This window comes from Canis lupus, chromosome 36, assembly GCF_048164855.1.
Source record: "Canis lupus baileyi chromosome 36, mCanLup2.hap1, whole genome shotgun sequence".
In the NCBI taxonomy this organism is placed as follows: domain Eukaryota; kingdom Metazoa; phylum Chordata; class Mammalia; order Carnivora; family Canidae; genus Canis; species Canis lupus.
This window is the reverse complement of record NC_132873.1, coordinates 2,473,111-2,491,074: the sequence shown is the minus strand read 5'-3', so window position 1 is coordinate 2,491,074 and position 17,964 is coordinate 2,473,111. Positions and strand designations below refer to the sequence as shown.

At 51.4% G+C, this 17,964-nt stretch overlaps 1 protein-coding gene across 2 annotated transcripts in view; it reads right to left on the bottom strand.

The window, feature by feature from the left end:
• PAX3 (paired box 3) overlaps positions 1-17,678 on the bottom strand; it is a 98,244-nt gene extending 80,566 nt beyond the window's left edge. The window contains exons 1-4 of one of the 2 annotated variants that reach the window (XM_072813559.1): positions 17,523-17,678; positions 15,999-16,234; positions 14,518-14,644; positions 13,297-13,431 (exon numbers count right to left, since the gene is read on the bottom strand). In XM_072813559.1, coding sequence (XP_072669660.1) covers positions 13,297-13,431; positions 14,518-14,644; positions 15,999-16,234; positions 17,523-17,607 — 583 coding nt within the window. In that variant the 5' untranslated portion in view covers positions 17,608-17,678. Of the gene's footprint in view, positions 1-13,296; positions 13,432-14,517; positions 14,648-15,998; positions 16,235-17,522 lie in introns of both variants that reach the window. The other variant, XM_072813558.1, reaches the window with a different exon arrangement.
• Positions 17,679-17,964: the final 286 nt, after the last annotated feature.

The window sequence follows — 17,964 nt, the reverse complement described above, 5'->3', positions numbered from 1 at the left end:
TCTCTCTCTCTGTCTCTTGTGAATAAATTTTTTAAAAATTTCCCTAAGAAAAGGACAGACCACACGGCCCAGAGTGCGCCAGGCAACGAGTACCTGCTTGGACCAGCACCCCACTCCGCTGACCACTTCTTGAGCCTCTGAGGAAAACCAGGTGAGGGGGCCTTCCCAGCCCACTGGCTTCCCACCCAGGAATGTCCCAAGACACCCGCTGACACCTTCCCCAGGCAAGAAGACCTTGAAGAGGCAAGGCCCCAGTAGGTCGCTGAGAAGCTTCCAGAACCTGAATCCCACGGAGGCCACTGGCCTTTGCAGCCGGGCCTCCACGCTGGAGCCCGGGCCCGGGAGAGCCTGGCCTCACAGTTGCCACCCGCCACCGGTGCTGAGATCCCGCCCTTCCCCTCGCCAGCTCCTTTGCAGACAATTCAGCAAGTATTCAGAGCCTGGCAGGCCCAGCAACCACAGGCAGGCAGGCGCTGGCTCCCAGGAGGAACTGGTAGACGGGGCCTCCCCTGCACCCCCCATCCCCCCCCCACAGCAGCCAGGCCGCCTGCCACCTGGACGGAGCCCCCAAACCGTACCCCTCTCTTGTGCTGCTGTCCCCCCCGGGGCTATGAGGACACCCCATTCATCAGTGGGACGTCCGGAGACAGACTCCTAGCCCCTGCCCTCAATGCTCTGAGGGGCCTCAGAAGCTCCAGGGCTTTCCACCCAGAAGCCAGGATTGCGGACACTGAGACCCTATTCGTCAGGAAATCATGAGCCCGAAAGTGCAAGCACTTCCTCCAGGGGATCCCTGGGTCCCTTTCCATTTGGAGAAGGTGGCAAGTCTCCAGATCAGCAGAGGGAGCGGCTCTCACTCTGGTCCCTGCTCGCCCACCCGAGCCAGCCACCCCCGCCACGCCCCGGAGAATGTTCTCCCTCGACCCGGGCGCGTGAGAACAACGTGGGGATGCGTGGGCCTCTCCAGTGCGGTGACTCGGCCTGTGTCACCGACAACCTGACCAACCCATCAACATCTCTGCCAGATGAAGCCCCCTGAGGCCCTCCCTCCTGTGTGGAGGGCCGCACGCGTTTGCAGGTACTAATCAGACGCACAAACTCTGGGCCTGATTCAATCCAAAGTAAGTACAGAGCTGGGGGGGCGGGGGGGGGCTGCTTTTGATTCTTCTCGGCTCTTTGCAGATGCTCTTAACACCGGGCCTGTTTACACGTTCAAACTGACTCCCTCCGAGTTCCCTGAGCAGTTCCCTGAGGGGCAGCGGGGAGAGCGCCCAGAGTGTCCATCTAGCTGCCTTCTCTCCAACTGCAGACAAAAGTTCCAGAGTGAGGAGAGGGTACCTTCCTGCCCCGGCCTAGCTCCACCGTGCTGGAGCCCGGCTGACCAGGAACGGTCAAGAGAAAAGATTGGTTTTGTTTTTCTGATCTTTTTTAAAACCAAACCAAGATACTGCTTTTCAAAAATGAATCCTTAGCTCCTAGCTCAGGCTCCTGTTTCTGAAAGACCCATTCCTAAAAAAGGAATGACCTGAAACAGTTACTTCATCATATGTATTGGCGTTCACATCTTCAGTTTTCCCAGGAGGGTTTGGAGAGGGTTGTTTTTCTCATACGCCTGAAACACAGTTCTTTCTGGCTCATTTCACAGACTCGGACTTCCAGCTTAGGTAAGCCAGGTACTCAGCAGCATCAAGAACTGAATTCCTGGGCATCAGATTTAAGGGAAAATAGGCTGAAATGATTTGAGGGAGGCAAGGTATGTGCAAAAACATAAAAAGTCCTTTGTGCATAGAAAGGAATGGATACATGCCCCTTAAAAGTTCGTAAAATTAAAAATCAGCCTTTACCAAATTCAAGAAACCCCAAGAACACGGGGCCAGCACTTCTCAAAAATTAGAAATATAAGACCCTGTTTTATTATTCATGACCTGCTCTCTTACTAGTTCAGCCCTGATTTGGTGACCCTGACCAATTCTCTTTTGCAAACTCAACAATCAGAGTAAGTCACCTCTAAATTGTTATAAAATCATCCATAATTTTTCCAGCACAGAACAAAAAATAGCCAAGAATGCTGATCATAAATATGTTCATACATGATGGGAGGCAGAGAGTGAAATGAACAGGAGACAAGGGAGAAAAAAAGAAGAATCAAAAAATTAAAGGAAAAAAAAAGCTTTCCTTGGATTTAGAGAATATTCCATTTGGAACAACAACAGATTAATTTCCAGAGGGTAGTCACTGTTGGAAGAACAAATCCCTAAGCACAACTTTGCTCCAAGAAACGTCCAGGGGTAGAGAAAAGTGTCTCATTTTTCCCGTGCACGTGGCCACAGCAAACAGGCCCCTGCTCCCTGCCTACCAGGCATTCCCCGACCTGTGCTCAGTGCAGTCCTAAAATGCCACCGAAGCTATCAAAATTACAAATGCCTCCCCTTTGTCCCTAGCGTGGACGAGTTATTTTACAAATAAGCTCACACACATGCCAAATGGTGCCGTTCGACTGGAAACTCTCCGATGCTAAATAAATCATCATTCACCAGCGCAATGGAATACTATACAGCTGTGCAAACAGGCCCTGACACGGACTTGCTGCGATCTCGGCTCAGGGGGGCGGGAGAGGGGGTGTGAGGAAGGGGAAGCAAGGCCCAGGATGGCCTCTGTAGTGGGCTACCATGTGCACAAAGGGAGGAGAGAATCTTTTTTAAAGAGGGAAGGAGATGGAATTGCTTATTTATGCCCAGACCCTCTGGGAAGGCGACCACGATACTGAAGGACACGGATGGGAAGAAAACCTGTTACTCTATTTTCCTCTGTATCCTTAGAATGATGTAAGTGAATCTGTTACCCCGTCAAAATAAATAGGGTGATTTAAAAATGAAATCTGACAAAGCATATGTTTCATGTGACTGTTTGCATCAACAGGAGTGCAATGCCCGGAATCAAAGACTGTTTCCCTTTTGAGGCTGAGGGTTGGCCCCCATAATCCAGGAGTCCTCCTGCATCTAAAAGCCTTAGTGGGGTGGGGGTGGGGGGGGAAGGGGGGAAGCACACGATTCAGAAGGAAGGCCTGGTGGCTCGCCAGCAAATTTTTAGCAGTTCACTGGGGGCCGCCAACCAAGGCACCCAGGCTGCCTGCCGGGACGCCTAAGCCCCAACAGCTGCATAAACTTGCTGTGCCCCAGCCTGACCTATTTCGGAGACAGGTCAGACCAGTGCATGCAGGGATAAGAAAACAACCTTGCTTCTCTGCAGTGGCTGCACCAGCGAGCTGCTCCAGCGGGGACACGCGGGGCAGGGGCTCTCGGCACCCCCCTCCGCCCAAAGCCTCACAAGCCAGGCTACTTTGTTTTCAGCTCTCGCGTTGCACCCACATAACACACAAGTCCCGAGCTCTGGGAAATGGATGGGGGGGAATCAAATAGAAAGGTCCTTGAAATGTATCCTCCAGCTTAACGCACGTTCCTTGGGAACATTTCTTTAATATTTCTGAACTCATGTTTGAGAGGAGGGAAGGAGAATCATGCACAAAGAGGAATGTATACAATCTCACATGCGGTGCAGAGCTAAGAAGATATTTAAGAACAATGGAGTTAGAAGAGGGGGCAGAAGGAGAAATGGTGCAAAAGCGATTCTGTAAAACCAGGCACTGCCACAGAATTCCAGGAGTGGGGATGCATGCATGCATGAGACTCATTTTCAAAAAGCAACTAGTTGTCAGTCTCCGATGGAGCGAAAAGAACGTGTACCCCCCAAAAAAAAATCAAAACAAAACAGAAACAAAGAAAGAAACGTTCAGTTTGGAGGACTCTGAAAAAGCCAAATTAATCTAAGCGAGAAAATCTGCAGAACTTGGAGAAAAAAAAAAAACAATTTAGAAATATCTTTTGACAACCCAGTGAATGGGTTTCGAATTTTGTTATTTTTCCTATCTAGTATGTCAACAAAATCTATTATGCTAAATAGTTGCTTACCAACTCAACTTTTTTGACTCAGTGAAAGTGGAGTGAGTGTGTGTGTGTGTGTGTGTGTGTGTATTGCTTCATTGTTGCTCCTAAGCCCCGAATTAAGCTTTTTATCTGCCTTTGGGCAGAGCCCATCTGCCAGCAGGCTGGTCACTTTCTGCATGTTCGGAGAATTTTTCTCCCCCAAGATTTTGAGTTTTCCTATGATACATGCGATTTGCACATAACTTGCATCTCCTCCTTCTCTTCTTATATCCCCCTGGATGTTGGTATGATGTGCCTGCCCCATCTTATAGACGTCAGAACTGAACTTTGAGGGGTCACACCTGAAATGTGCGTGGTCTCAATTGCTCTAAAGCTGCAAGAACAGGCCACTTTTTGCCTTGGGTCCTGGGCTCTTGCAGTGCAAGCTAAGGCAGGGAAAGGGATGTGGGGGTGTGTTTAAGTCAGAACAGACAAGAAACACTCAAATGCTTTAGTGAACCTCATCGGGAAAACGGCCAAGTAGGGATTCAGAAAGAAGGAACCTGTTGCTTTTCTTATAATAAAATGAATTGGACCAATTAATTTTCTTTAGTTCAGGTTAAGCTCAACCATGGTAATTGAGACACACACACACACACACACACTCACCCCCACTGGCCAAGATTTTCTTAATCGTGATAATATATTTGAATATGGGGAGAATTTTAAAATATGTTTGAAAATAGACTCCATAAGTCTACCATTACTTAAAAATAAAATGCCTTTTTATAAAGATAGGCCCTATAAGGGAAATAAGGAAGATATCAGCATCTCCATACCATGCCCAGGTGGTTGTTTGGGTAAGTTATGCCTATATTGGCATTTGTATGTCTATGTACCTGTAAAATCACCAGTCTACAAATGTAGGCTATTAAAAATGCAAATTTGTATGTCACCATATAAGAATTCACTAGGAAAATCCGCAACAATTAAAAAATTAAACCAATTCCATGTTGCAACATAAATTGCACAGCACTTAACTTTCTTTTTGTAACTATTCTACCCTAACTTATTTATCATTTCCATCTAATGACATAAAAGCAGGGACATTTAATTCAGTGGTTATTTCCGGAAATATGCCTACCGGCCGATGTCAAAAATTCTAAAAATTTACACTTAAGCCTCCATAAAATGATACTGTTTGAACTCATGATAGATATGACCCCGGACATTTTTAATGCTAAAAATCAGTGGTATTTCCTCTCCCTCAGTTCCACGTTGGTCAGCCAAGAAGAGCCTCCCATCCTTGTCACAGAGCATTTTGAATGGATTCAAATGGATTCTATTTTTAAATGGAATCAATTGATTGGCTCCTAGAACTGAGATTTTGTTACTATACTGTTGTAGCTGCATTAAATCTGCCCAAAGAAAATTACATACAGTTGTGAAATTCCTTAATGGGTTGAAGGAGACAAATATCCAGCTATTCGGTTATTGCCTGTCATGAGTCCTAATTTGTTTTACTGAGGAAGATTGACTTCCCAATCACGGCAGTAAGGAGGGCACAAAAACTCAGACTACTTTGATCAAGTCGCTTTACCCCAAAGAGAAGACGTTCTTTGTTATTGTTGTTTGCTTAAAATCCTGCAGCAAACATCCAAATGCTACAAACTTTGCTGCATGCAATGTGCAAGGTAAAATTCTTTGTCAGGATTTTCCTTCCTAAGAGAAATGTGCATCAAATCAAATTCTAAATTTTACTTCACCCCTTATTAACATATGCTCTCTTCTTTAAAGAGAAGTGGCCACTTCCATAGCAGAAGTTGTTTGCTAGTTTTTTCTTAGTTCTTATCAAGAAGGAAAGAAAACAGACATTGAAGGTAAGAATTCATAAAACCTTTCCTCAAGCATTCTCAGCAACTATGTTCCATGGTTTTCATATCTCCTTTTGACAGTGGTGAAGTTTCTAACTCATCTCCCTTGAACAGATGTTCTGTAATGTTAATGGGCATTTTGATAATGGTGCATGTTCCTTACAGTTACAAACTGGAAATTGCATTTATTCTCGTTATTTGAGAGCATAATCCTAACACAGATCATTTGAGAGAAAGCTTTCTTAGGAGACAGATGTCCTGATTCCAGCAAAAAAGTTCAACGCTGCTGGGGCTCCGTGTTTGGCCCAACACTGCAAGACAGAGCTGACAGCTGAATGTGACATTCTCTACCAGAGACCAGCAGCAATGGGGCAAGAAAATCTTTCCCAACAGAGCAGAAGATGGTCCTCTGTTCCTACCTTGGTGTGCATCTTCCAAGAGAAGGGCAACTTCTGAAATTCCCTTTCATTTTCTGGGATCACAGTTTCTCAGATAAAGGCAGCCAGTTCTTTTTGTTGTTTGTTTGTTTTTACTATAATATCAAAATCGTGTTTATTTTCCCCAACTTTATTGAGATGGCATTGACATAAGCCAGGCCCTGAATCAGTAATTCTGCCTTGGTACTGACATCAGGTCCAATTTGGAGCTCAATCCTGCTGCCCTCCCCAGCAGTACATGGACACGTAGCCTGATACCCAAGGAGAAAAGTTACTTTAACTCCATACATGTACAAAATATACATGTACATGTGGAATATGCAACAAAGAACTCTCTAATGCTGCATCTGGACCCAGGACAGGGTAACCATAACAGATCCGAGCTGACTCACACTTCCAGCTTAATCCATTTCAGGCAGTTCTCTACACTCTAATGATTGGGACTCTATCAAAGAACATTTGAGCGTAGGTAAAATATTAATTAATTGGGAGATTATAATAAAATGCATTAGAAAATATCCACTGGAGGGTCTATACATCAAGACCTATCTTGTTCAAGAATGAACCAGAAAGAATAAAAACAAAATGAAATAAAGATAAATAGCCCCATGCACAATTATTTAGCTCCGCAATAGGCACAGAGAAGGGGATTCAGAAACACAGATCTAGGATGCACATTTGAATATCCAAAGCCTGGATCTGGCATAAATTTCACAACCTCACAGTGATTTGTTGGCATTTGCAAATTAAGTGCAGAGATGGTATTTCCAAAAAAGCCCTTGCAGGAATTTTAGCTCTCACGATAAAAGAAAAATCTATCCAAATATATTGAATTCTTGCTCTAGAAAAAGAAAGTCTAATAGTTCATCTAAAAATCATGAGCTGAAAAGTCATAAAATCATTCAGGGAAAGATTTTTCCTAGCCCTCAACAGCAGTACTGAATAATAATTGGGAGGCTGTGCTGTTACCTCAAATTCTGGTGACTCTAGAAAGTGTAATCCACTGGACAAATGAGCTTTTATTTTGTGCAACTGGATATAGTTTACTGCCAGCATAATTCATAGTGACGAACTTATAAATAAACTCTAACGATGTACAAACTATACACACAAATACGTATCTACTCCTACGTTGCGGGCGGGGGGAGGGGGTAAAAAATATACATGAGACTCGTGTAACCATCTATAAACACACAAATATAGAAACACATGTAGAGAAATGCAGTCAGTATAACTCCCAGTTTCCTGTGTATTTAATTATTCCCCACCCAACTTTACATAAAAAAAAAAAATCTGACATCTTTCCTTTACATCATTGCAGCTTAGAAGACAACTTTGGTGAAAGTTCCACACTTAGAAATTTAGGGACAGGCGGATAGTAGCTTCCATGCCTCCAGCCACCCTTCAAAAATGAGAATCTATTTGATGATAAATTCACCATCTTAGCCTAAGCTCTAAACAAGAAATCACCATAGGATAATTAAAAACACCCCACGAATCTCTTCTCTACAAACCTACGACATGTAACTGGTTTGGGTTCCAATTTCTTAAAGAGAATTTGGTCAATCCTCCTTAGAGGTTTCAGAGGAAAAGGAGGATTTTCCAAGACAGATAAATTGAAATGATCCCGCTTTGATCTCTGTGGTTCAGAATCCCTCACAATAGAAGATGGCCAGTGAGGGGCCGCGATCCCGGCCTTTTAATGCGTAACAATGCTATCAACAAACAGCTACTTAATCAATATTTGGCCAGAGCTGCTGAAAACTTCCTTTTCAGATTTTAATTCCTAGTTGTAAAACAACCCCAGAGCAGCCGGTGAGATAAGGCATTAAACTGACTGCTTAATTGTCTGTTAGTGTCGTGTTAGTTATATATGTACGTTCTTAATGGTTCTTTAATCTTTATTTACCCGCATAAATAAGTTACCTGTCTAGAACCCCAGAACGGACCCTTCCCTGTCCCCAGTCCCCAGGCTCACTCGTTGTGGCTGCTGCTGCTGCTGCTGCTGCGACTTTTAATTTTCGTTGGCAATTTACTTGCTAGGTACGACTTCAACTTTTAACCTCTCGGTTAGAAAGGATTTTTTTTTTTTTTTTTTTGTCTTCCAAATATATTTATGCATGGATAGTGCGACTGGGTTCGGTGGCAACGCTCCTCCTCACCTGATTGATCTCGGCAAATCCCACTCCTGAACCGCGGCGCACTTGCTGGTTCCGCCTCACCGCCCCGGTGGGTTTTATTGCGAAGCCCTGGGGACTCTTAAATGACCCTTCAGTAATTATTACGCACTTGAAGCCCCGACGTCCCCCGTTCCGGTGCTATCAACAATCAAATCAAGCCCCAAAATAAACATACGATTTCAAGCATTAATTAGAAAATCTGCATGTTTTCAATAAGGCTAGAGAGTAAGCATACAGCAGCCAACCAAACAAGACCAACAAGCAAAAAAGAAAAACCCACAAGACCTGAATTCTGCTGTTTTTTTTCTTTTCTCTCTTTCTTTCTCTCTTTCTTTCTCTCTTTCTCTTTCTTTCTTTTTCTTTCCTTCCTTCTTTCTTTCTTTCTTTCTTTCTTTCTCTCTCCCTTTCTTTTTCTTTCTTTCTTTTCTTTCTTTCTTTCTTTCTTTCTTTCTTTCTTTCTTTCTTTCTCCTTCCTTCCTTCCTTCCTTCCTTCCTTCCTTCCTTCCTTCCTTTCTTTCTTTCTTTCTTTCTTTCTTTCTTTCTTTCTTTCTTTCTTCCTTTCTTTCTTTCTTTCTTTTTCTTTCTTTCATCATCCCAACAAGAAAATTGCTACTTTTACATCCCTGAAAAGAACGCAGCGTGGGGTTTTAATTTAATGCGAGTCCTGATATTTCCAGGACACTTTTAAATGGGTGCCAGTTCCCTGTTGGGCATCGTAAGGGCTTCAGAAAATATAAAATTCACTCAAGAGACTAGAGGCGACATCGGGGTCAGATTTGGCATCCTGGCAAAGGGACTTGGAGAGTGGGCTGTCCGCGTTAATAAGGGTTCCGAGGCCACAAACCTAAGAGCTTGTACCCCGCGATTCCGGGCTGCGGGAGAACGCCTCCCGGGCCTGCCCGGCCTCCCCGCGCCCCCACCCACCCCTGCACCCCGCCCTGCGCCTCCCCGCGCCCCCCGCGCCCCTGCGCCCCAACATCCTTCCCCGCTAAGTCGGCCTTCCGCTCCTCTCGCCTTCAGCAGCCCCGCTAATGATAAAGTGCTCTTTTCATGATTCCATTGGAAATGAAATAGTTCAAACTTTTCTGCGCTTCCAACTGCTTTCTCTCCTGTAAAGCCGACGGCGTCCCACTCATTGCGGAAAAGCTCACAAGTTTACAAACAACGGGACTGGAGCAAAACTTTTGTCACTTTTACTTTCTCAAAAAAAAAAAAAAAAAGACCCGCTTTTCATAAATGTCAAATGGGAAGGGAGAGATAGGAACGGAGGGTGCGCCCCAATCCACCTACGCTGGGGGCCTCGCAGCCTCATCTCCGAAATGGTTGCAAACCTCCCACGCTCACTGGAGATTTCTAAAGGGGGGGAAGCCAAGTCCTATGAAAGTGTATCTCCAGCCCCAATCAAAACAGCAACTGGGCAATCTGGCCTCTCTCCCCCTGCGCTCCCGAGCTGCCACTTCAAAGCCGCGGCAACAAGTCAGTAATTGTAACGTTGCATCTAAATATTTAAGCGAGAGTCTTGCCGTCGCGTGTCCCATTTACAGTCCTCATCTGTCCTCTAATTCCATTACGGCACAAAGCAAAAATGTTTCCCAAAACTCACAAACAGGAAAAGCGTCACCCTGCTGGAGGAGGAGGGGGGGGAGGAGGAGGAGGAGGAGGAGGAGGAGGAGGAGGAGGAGGAGGAGGAAGAGATGAAGGAGCAGTTTCTATTGATTAGTCACTGCTTTTGTGTTAAGGGCTTTCTTTAAAATAAGAAAAAAATGGGGGGAGGTTGCAGAAATTTCACTAATGTGAGCCTCAGGCAAGAGAGAAAAAAAAAAGGAGAAGAGGGGGGGGAGGCGGGCTGCGTCTAGATGAAAGTGAGAAGGACATAAAGGAGGCAATTGAGTCGGCTGCAGCCCGGCGAGCTAAGCTTCGAGCCGGCCGGAGCGCAGGGGAGGGGGCGGCGCGGCGCTTTGGCGCAGGGCGCAGGGGTGGGGGCCGACCCATTGTGGCGGCGCCCGCGGGCCCGCTCGGCCGCGCCGGGGGAGGAACAGAGGCGCCCATTGAGTGGCCGCCGCGGAGGCTGCGCCCGCAGCCCCCGATGCTGCGACCGGGGCTGGGCTCCTCCGACTGCGCCCGTTCCGATCTCGGTGCTGGCCCCGGAGGGCCGGGAGCAGGCAGGGGGGAGGCGGGGGGGGGGTGCGGGGTGCCGTCCCGGGCCTCCCAGCCTTCTCCTTCCGCGCGGGGGCGAAGGCGCCGGGAGCACGCCCCGGGAGGGGTGCGCGGCGTCCAGGGCGCGCCGGGGCGCGGGGCGCGGGGCGCGCGCGCAGCGAGTCTGCACCCCAGCAGCTCTCGGGTCGGGCGAGGGAAAGTGTCCAAGGGAGGAGAGGTCGCCCAGGAGAAGGCCGAGCACTGCACAGAAAGACCAGGGCAGTTCTGACCTCCAGGGCGCCTGCCTTCCTGTGTCCGAGTCTGGCACGTAGAAAGACGCCCCCCTCTCCACCCCCTCGCTGGAACCTCCAGAGAGCGCGGTCACCCTTGCTCCAGGCACCCCAAGATCCTTTCTCAGCCAGCCTCCTCTCCCTCCCGGCTCAGGTCGCTTTATCAACATTCATGTTCTATGTTACAAGCGGGACAGCCAGTGACTTTTGGTGCCCAAACAACAGAGGTAATGCTTGGAAGTTTCTGGACTTCCCATTGCTACACTTCACTCTCTCCCTTCGCGCTGCCCCTCTTGCCCTCCCGGGCTTCTCTGGAAAGGGAGCTAGGGCCGCTGAAGAGAGGGACCCCGCATCTTCTCTGACAACCCCAAATTAAATTAGGCTTCCGCCTCTGCGGAGTGTGTGTGTTTTGAACGGTACAGCCCCCGCTGGGGAGAATACTCTGATTTTAAAAATGGTAGCAATTGCCCTTGAATGGCAGCCGGCCCAGCTAGACGGCCCAAAAGACTAGAAACATTTTGTAGGTGAAATAGCCACTTTTTCCACGCTGGAGAGTCCATAAAACTTCCTGGCGCAGCAGCTATTGGAGCTCATTGAATAATTCATCCCTCATTGCAAGCCCATAATGTCTATTCTCGGCCCTTTGTGGAGCTGTTTTCTCTTCTTTTCTCCTTGAATTATAAAAAGGTTGCCTTCCTTTGTTCACATCAAGCTGCTGCGAGCTGGAGCTTTGTCTGGGCCGAGCTAAAGTGTGAGTTTCAATGGACTCTCCAGGCTTTGTCTCCCAAGTTCATCTCCAAGTGTAGATTGTGTAGAGAAGGCCTTCTTTGTAAAAGCTGGAAAAGTTGTACAAATGTTTGACCAGCTCATTTGGGGCGTTTTGTCTCCTGGGCCTCGGCTGCCTGTGCTTCGAGGGAGCGGCGGGTCTGCCGCCGGCGCCTCCAGCAACAAGTAGCAAAGCCTGCTTCCTGAGCCTCTCCGGGAGCTCTGGGCTTCTTGCCCCTCGGCCCACAGGGGCCCGTTGGGTTTGGGATTGGCTGGTTTCTCTCCTTCCTCCCTCCCCAGTACCTCTGTGCTGCCTCGAGGCCTGGAATATAGCTGGGGTGTCCTCTCAGAGACTGGAGCAGAAAAGCACCCCTCCCAAAGGAGGGGCTTACGCTAAGAATCCCGTGAGTCCCCTGCCTGTAAGGAAAGCAACCGCATCTGTCCCTCCTGCCCAACCTGTCGTGGTTTGGGGTGTCTTTTCCTGATTGCCCGCGTAAGCCAGAGCATCCAGGCTTCTGTCTATCCCTGAAATCAGCTGTTGGGGTTTCTCACATCTAAATCGAAGTGTCTCTTCAAGGTTCTGCCCAGATTTTGCCCTGGTTTGTAAAGCTGCTGCCCTGCGCCGGGGTTGGGCCCTGAGAGCAGGAAAGGGACCAGCCCCCCCCCCCCCGCCCCCCCGGCGGTCCTACTCCAGAGGCCACGTGCTGAGGGCTGGGACCCAGCTGGCCGCAGGGAGTGTCCGAGCCCACCTGGACTGCCGCCTACCCTTCCAGGTCAAGTCAAAGCTCAACTCAACCCACCAGAGTCCTGCCCGGCCCAGAAGCGGCAACTCCAGCGGCAGCCGGGACGCCAGGCGCCTCCGGCCCTCTGCCACTTTGTGGAGGCGCAGCCATCCCGGGGCCGAAAGTGCTGAGCAGGGAACTGCTGCAAGGACCCCTCTCCTGTTCAGCTTCTACTTGGTTCACTTTCCTTTTTGGGGGGGAGGGGAGGAAACCTTTAGATTCCCAGGACCCTCTGCTGCAGGTATACGGGAAGTAGGCTGTACTGATGGCTCCTGAGCAGAGCCTTTCTCTTTGGCGATGACAGGTCGCAGGCGGCAGGAGCAGGTGGCCTGCACCTTAGGTGGAGGCAGTGTGCCAACACCAGGGGCGCAAGAATCCACATCTTGGGCGGGTTATACTCCCTGACACACACAGACATCGAGCCCTAATCATTTGAAAACCAATGTAAGGACCAGCTTACATATACGTATCTATGATGTATTATGTATGTACTCCTAAGGCGGCTGGCACGCCCCCAAAGACTTGCGAGTCCATGTCTCCTCTCCCCTCCTCCAAGGATGGGAAACCCCCTGGGGATCTGGACCTTTCCTGAGAGCGCAAAGGTCCTGCGGCCTCCGGAGGCTCACCCGCCGTCCCCTGGCCCCCAAGCCCGCCCCAGCCGCCGCCGAGGGCAAGAGGGTAGCCCCGCACCAAACCGCAGTTCTGGGTCCTAGACCCCGGAGGGGAGAGCGGTGCAGAAGAAAGACTTAGCACGCAGGAAGAGAAAGAAAGGAGCTCTTTTGTGTTCGGTCCGGGGGCGCCTGCGGCCTCCCCCGGGTGCGGTGGATGCGGGCGAGCAGGCCCGTGACCCGGGCGCCCCGACGTGAGAGCGCGCAGGGCCCTGGCTCGCCCGCCCCGGCCGCCGCTTACCTCGCTCGCTCAGGATGCCGTCGATGCTGTGTTTGGCCTTCTTCTCGCTCTCCTCCGCCTCCTTCCTCTCCAGGTCGGCCTCCTCCTCTTCGCCTTTCCCGAATTTACTCCTCAGGATGCGGCTGATGGAGCTCACTGGAGGTGGGAGGAGGGGGGAGCGCGCAGCCTGAGCCTCCCGCCCCGAGCGCCCAGCGGGGCCCGGGCCCGCCCCGCACCTCGCGCCTGCAGCCTGGGGCTCCTGGTCCTTCCACCGCGCTCACCCCGGCTCCAGCCCCCCGCCCCCGCCAGCTCCCGGGGGACCGAGCCCGCACCTCCGAGGTAGAGCCGGGAGCCGCCGCCTCGGTCCCTCGCGTCCCGGCGGGAAGCATCTCCCCTTTCCGCCCCACAGACCGGGCGCCAAGTCTCCAGGCGAAGAGAACTGCCCGCCAGCCCACCCGGAGCCCCTACCACCGCCTGGGGATTGGGCCTCCGCGGTTCGCGCCAAGGGAGGAAGAACCGCAGCGGACCCATCCCTTGCAATTCAACTTTTTTTTTTTTCCGGGCTCTATATAGGGTTTAAATTTCAACTGCAGAATCGTTTCCTATTGTAAAAAAAAAAAAAAAAAAATCAAAAGAAAATGCACTCTCCCCCATTTATTTTTTCCAGATCCCAGTCTGGTAAACAAATCCATACTCTGAAATATCTCGTTCTCGCAGGGGGGAAAGGGAGTTTCCTTTTAATTAAAAACAAACTCTCCCGCGCGCCCCCGCCTCGCCCCTGCGCCCGCTGCCGGGGCGCCGGAGGGTCCCTGCGACTCTCGGAAGAAGCGGCCGCAGCGAGGCCTCCCCTCCCCGGCTGCCCGGCGAAGCCTGGGCTGGCGCAGCCCCATCTCCCTTCGGTTGGGGTTACCCAAACATTTGTTTCTCTTTAAAAGGGAGCATCAATATTAATAAACGCTTGGCCTCCGCCTCGCGTTTCCTGCCTTTGCCTCCTCGACAGAAATCCTCTTCGGGGAGCCCTTGGCGGTCTCAACCCCGGGCCCAGCAGCTCAGCCCCTCTCCTGAAACACCGAGACCGCGGCTGGCTCGGGAGTGTTTCAGGGCCCTTGGAGCGGCTGCCTCCAGATCGCCCAGATGGATCTTTGGGGTGATTATGACTCGGATGGCCCCCCTGCGTGCGCCCCGAGGAGGGGGGGACAGCGACTGGCCTCCGCGCCTCCAACACGTTAATGGGCCTGGTACCTGAGGGCACAGTGTTTCGATCACAGACAGCGTCCTTAAGTAATTTGTCTCGAATTTCCCAGCTGAACATGCCCGGGTTCTCTCTTTTGTATTCCTCAATTTTCTTCTCCACGTCAGGCGTTGTCACCTGCTTTAAAAGAACAGGCAGGCAGGCGTTGGTACCCAGTACTCAGGGCCAAATGTGGAGGCCCTATGGCCTCCAAGCCCTGTGAGATGCACCGTCCTGCACCCCCTGGGGAAGTCCCCCTTGTTAGCAAAAGGACCCCAGCTCCGTGAGGCAGTTCAGTTTCAGGAAGGGGTAGAAGAGAGATGGCCCCACCTCTGGAGACCCTCTTCCCCCCTAGGCAAGCTTGGACAATCAGGATACATTAACAAGACTTATAATATCTTGTGGGGGTGGGGGTGGGGGAGGTACTTTCTGATCCCTGAAAATAAGGAAAGTCAACTCGTTACACAGAAACAACGGGAAAATGAAACTAAAAAGGGGGAATGTTTGAAAGAGAAGAGAAAAAAAAATCAGGTTAGATCTGTAACTTGTATCTCTCCCCCAAAAAGCACAAGGTTGGAGCTAAATTGAAGAGCAGAATGAAATGCAAAAGCTGATGGTATAGGTTTAAAAAAATTAATCAGAGTATAACAAATATGGATAATTTGAGAGACTGGTTCTTTTTTTTTCTTTCTTTCTTTCTTTCAATGAAAGTAATTTCCAGAGACTCTTGGAGAAGGTGCAAAAGGAGCTGAGGGTGGGGGGTGGAGCAGGGTGTTTGGAAGTCTTCAGTTTACCAGAACGCTCTTTCTGATTTTGCCCTGTGGCAACTAGAAAATTATATTGGATTTTCCCCACATCCAGAAGAAAAGGCAGACCCTATGTAATCCCCTCCCACTGAGCCTTAGCCAGTGTGACTCTTTCATTTTTTAAAAAGGAACCAAAATAATTTGAAGATAGTACCAAACTGCTTTTTAAATGCCAGGTCAGCTGTTCATCACAAAGAAAACAAATCACCCTAGCTTTTAACTCCCTGAAGACAATTCGGACTGAAGGGGGTTGGGGACAGAAGGTGGGAGAGAAACCATTAGAAAACCAAAAGTGGCTCCTTAAAGGAGGTTTGGCGAGGGCGAGTGAAGTGGGTGGGAGCTGGGAAAACTCTTGCGGAAGAAACCAGCAACAGGTGGGCACATGCAGCTGCATGCTTAGGTGTCTGCCTATTAAAATGATTTCATGAGTATTCTAGGGTTCTAGAACAGTTTTTAAAAGCTATATTTCCTTTGCAAGAAGGCTGGAGTCTTCCCTTAGCGTTTAGCCCAGGCGGCAAGCGAGTCCTCCCACCTCCACCATACACACACACCCCACACACCCCTTCTCAGTCCTGAAAAATAACTCCTTGGAAAACCCCCCAAGACAGTCCCTGCCCCCTGCCCCATCTTCCCTGAGCCGGAGACCACAGGGCCGGAGGCCTATAGGGCCAGACCCGTGCGCTCACCTTGGGCTTGCTGCCGCCGATGGCACCGGGGCGGATGGAGCCCGTCTCCTGGTACCTGCACAGGATCTTAGAGACGCAGCCGTGGGACACCCGCAACTGGCGGGAGATGACACAGGGCCGGATTCCGTGGTGGGCCATCTCCACTATCTTGTGGCGGATGTGGTTGGGTAGCGGCCTGCCGTTGATAAACACCCCTCCGAGCTGATTGACTCGGCCCTGGCCGAGGGGAGTGGACACTGGGAGCAGAAGGCGAAAGGAGAGGCAGAGGAAAGTCATCGCGAGAGAACAGAGAGCCCCGGAAAGATGAGCCCCCCTAACTTCACACTCTGCTGGACAATCGGCCCGCTGCAGCCCCAGCGCTGCAACTGTGCGGCCTCCGGCTGCCCGCCCCAGACCCTGTTCCAACCACATCTGTTCAAGTTATTAAGCAATTCGGGAGCACTTAACTTGCCCCAGAGAAACTGCCTTCCTTTTGGGCCCACTGAGAGTGGCAATGTTGGAAGGGGGGAGACCCTGAGGCCAGAATCTTGAGGTTTGCTCAAGAAACAGTGCCCTGGCCGAGAGAAAAGTCTACCCAGACGCTGGCCTTCTGGAACTCCGCTCACACCAAACCCTGTTCAACTGGATCTGCTCCCTCTCTGAGGAGCTTGGGGGAGCTGACAGTCCTTGGGGTTTCTGGCTAAGAGTGCAGCAGCCAAAGGTCAAAGAGGGTCCGGAAAAGAGTCTCCGGTGGCAGCGTGTCACCTGTTACACCTTGGGACAGAGATGACAGCAAGGTCTGCGCACAGACCCTTCCCCTCTAGTCACCTTCAGGGTATGACATTCTACTCTAGACCCTGCCTGAAGGCCGGCCCCGCCGGATCAGCATCCCGCTCGGTTGCTCCAACCTCACAAACTATCCAGAAGGGCTCGGACTTGTAAGTCTTCCTGCCTTAGGAGTCCCTTCTGGGTGTAGGAAAGGCAGTTAACCCAAAAGTGTTATGGAAACTTCCAGATGCCACTCGAGATGAATGGAACTCCAATTAATGAATCAATTAATACTAAAGATTCCAAGCACGGTGCCCCGCACGCACGCACGGCTGCCTGCCCCTACACTTTGCACCGGCAAGAAACTCCTTACGGAGCTAACAAAAGCTTAGCAAATATGGACGCAGCTGGACGATTTTGAGACGCCTTGGGAGGCGGAGAGAATGCGGAGAAGTTGCTTTGGGGGGGGGGGGCAGAAGGCGGTTGACCCCCTCCCCAGCGCGGCATTTCCAAAACTGCAAAGGAAAGCGGCGGCCTGCAGCAGGCCCGGCCGCCGAGCTCCGCCAGGGTTTGCAGAAAGCACTGCGCTCGCTGCGTGCAAGGGGGAGTCGAGTGGGGATCTCGGCCCGACCGTTCCCTCCGGGGCTGGGCTCCCAGGGCCTGCGGAGAAGCCGGGGGAGCCCCCGGGGGTGGGGTGGGGTGGGGTGGGGGCCCGGCGCCCGGCTCCCGGCTCCCGGCTCCGGCTCCCCGACTGGGCGCGCGCAGGCCCTCCCTTACCTTCCAGGGGGAAGCCGCTGCGCGGGTAGTTCTGCCCCGGGCCCGGCCGCATCATCCTGGGCACGGCTCCGGCCAGCGTGGTCATCCTGGGGCGGCTGCGCTCGGGAATTGTATCCAGGTGAAGGCGAAGCCGAGGGGCAAGCGCGGCGCTGGCGACCCCCGGGGACTCCGCGCCCCAGGGAGGCCGAGGACAGCGGCGGGGACGCGGGCGGGGACGGCCGCCACTAGCCCGGGGGCGCGCGGGGGGCGCGGGGGGCGCGGGAGGCGCGCGGGCGGGGGCCCCGGAGGCCAGGACCGCCAGCCCGGGCGCAGGGGCCGGGTCGGGGCGCGTGTGCGCGGGCGGCCCCGGGGCTGGGGCTGGGGCTGGGGCGCGGGGCGCGGGGCGCGGGGAGCCGGGGGCGGGGCGCGCGCGGCCGGCCCGAGTCTCCTCCCGTCGTGACAC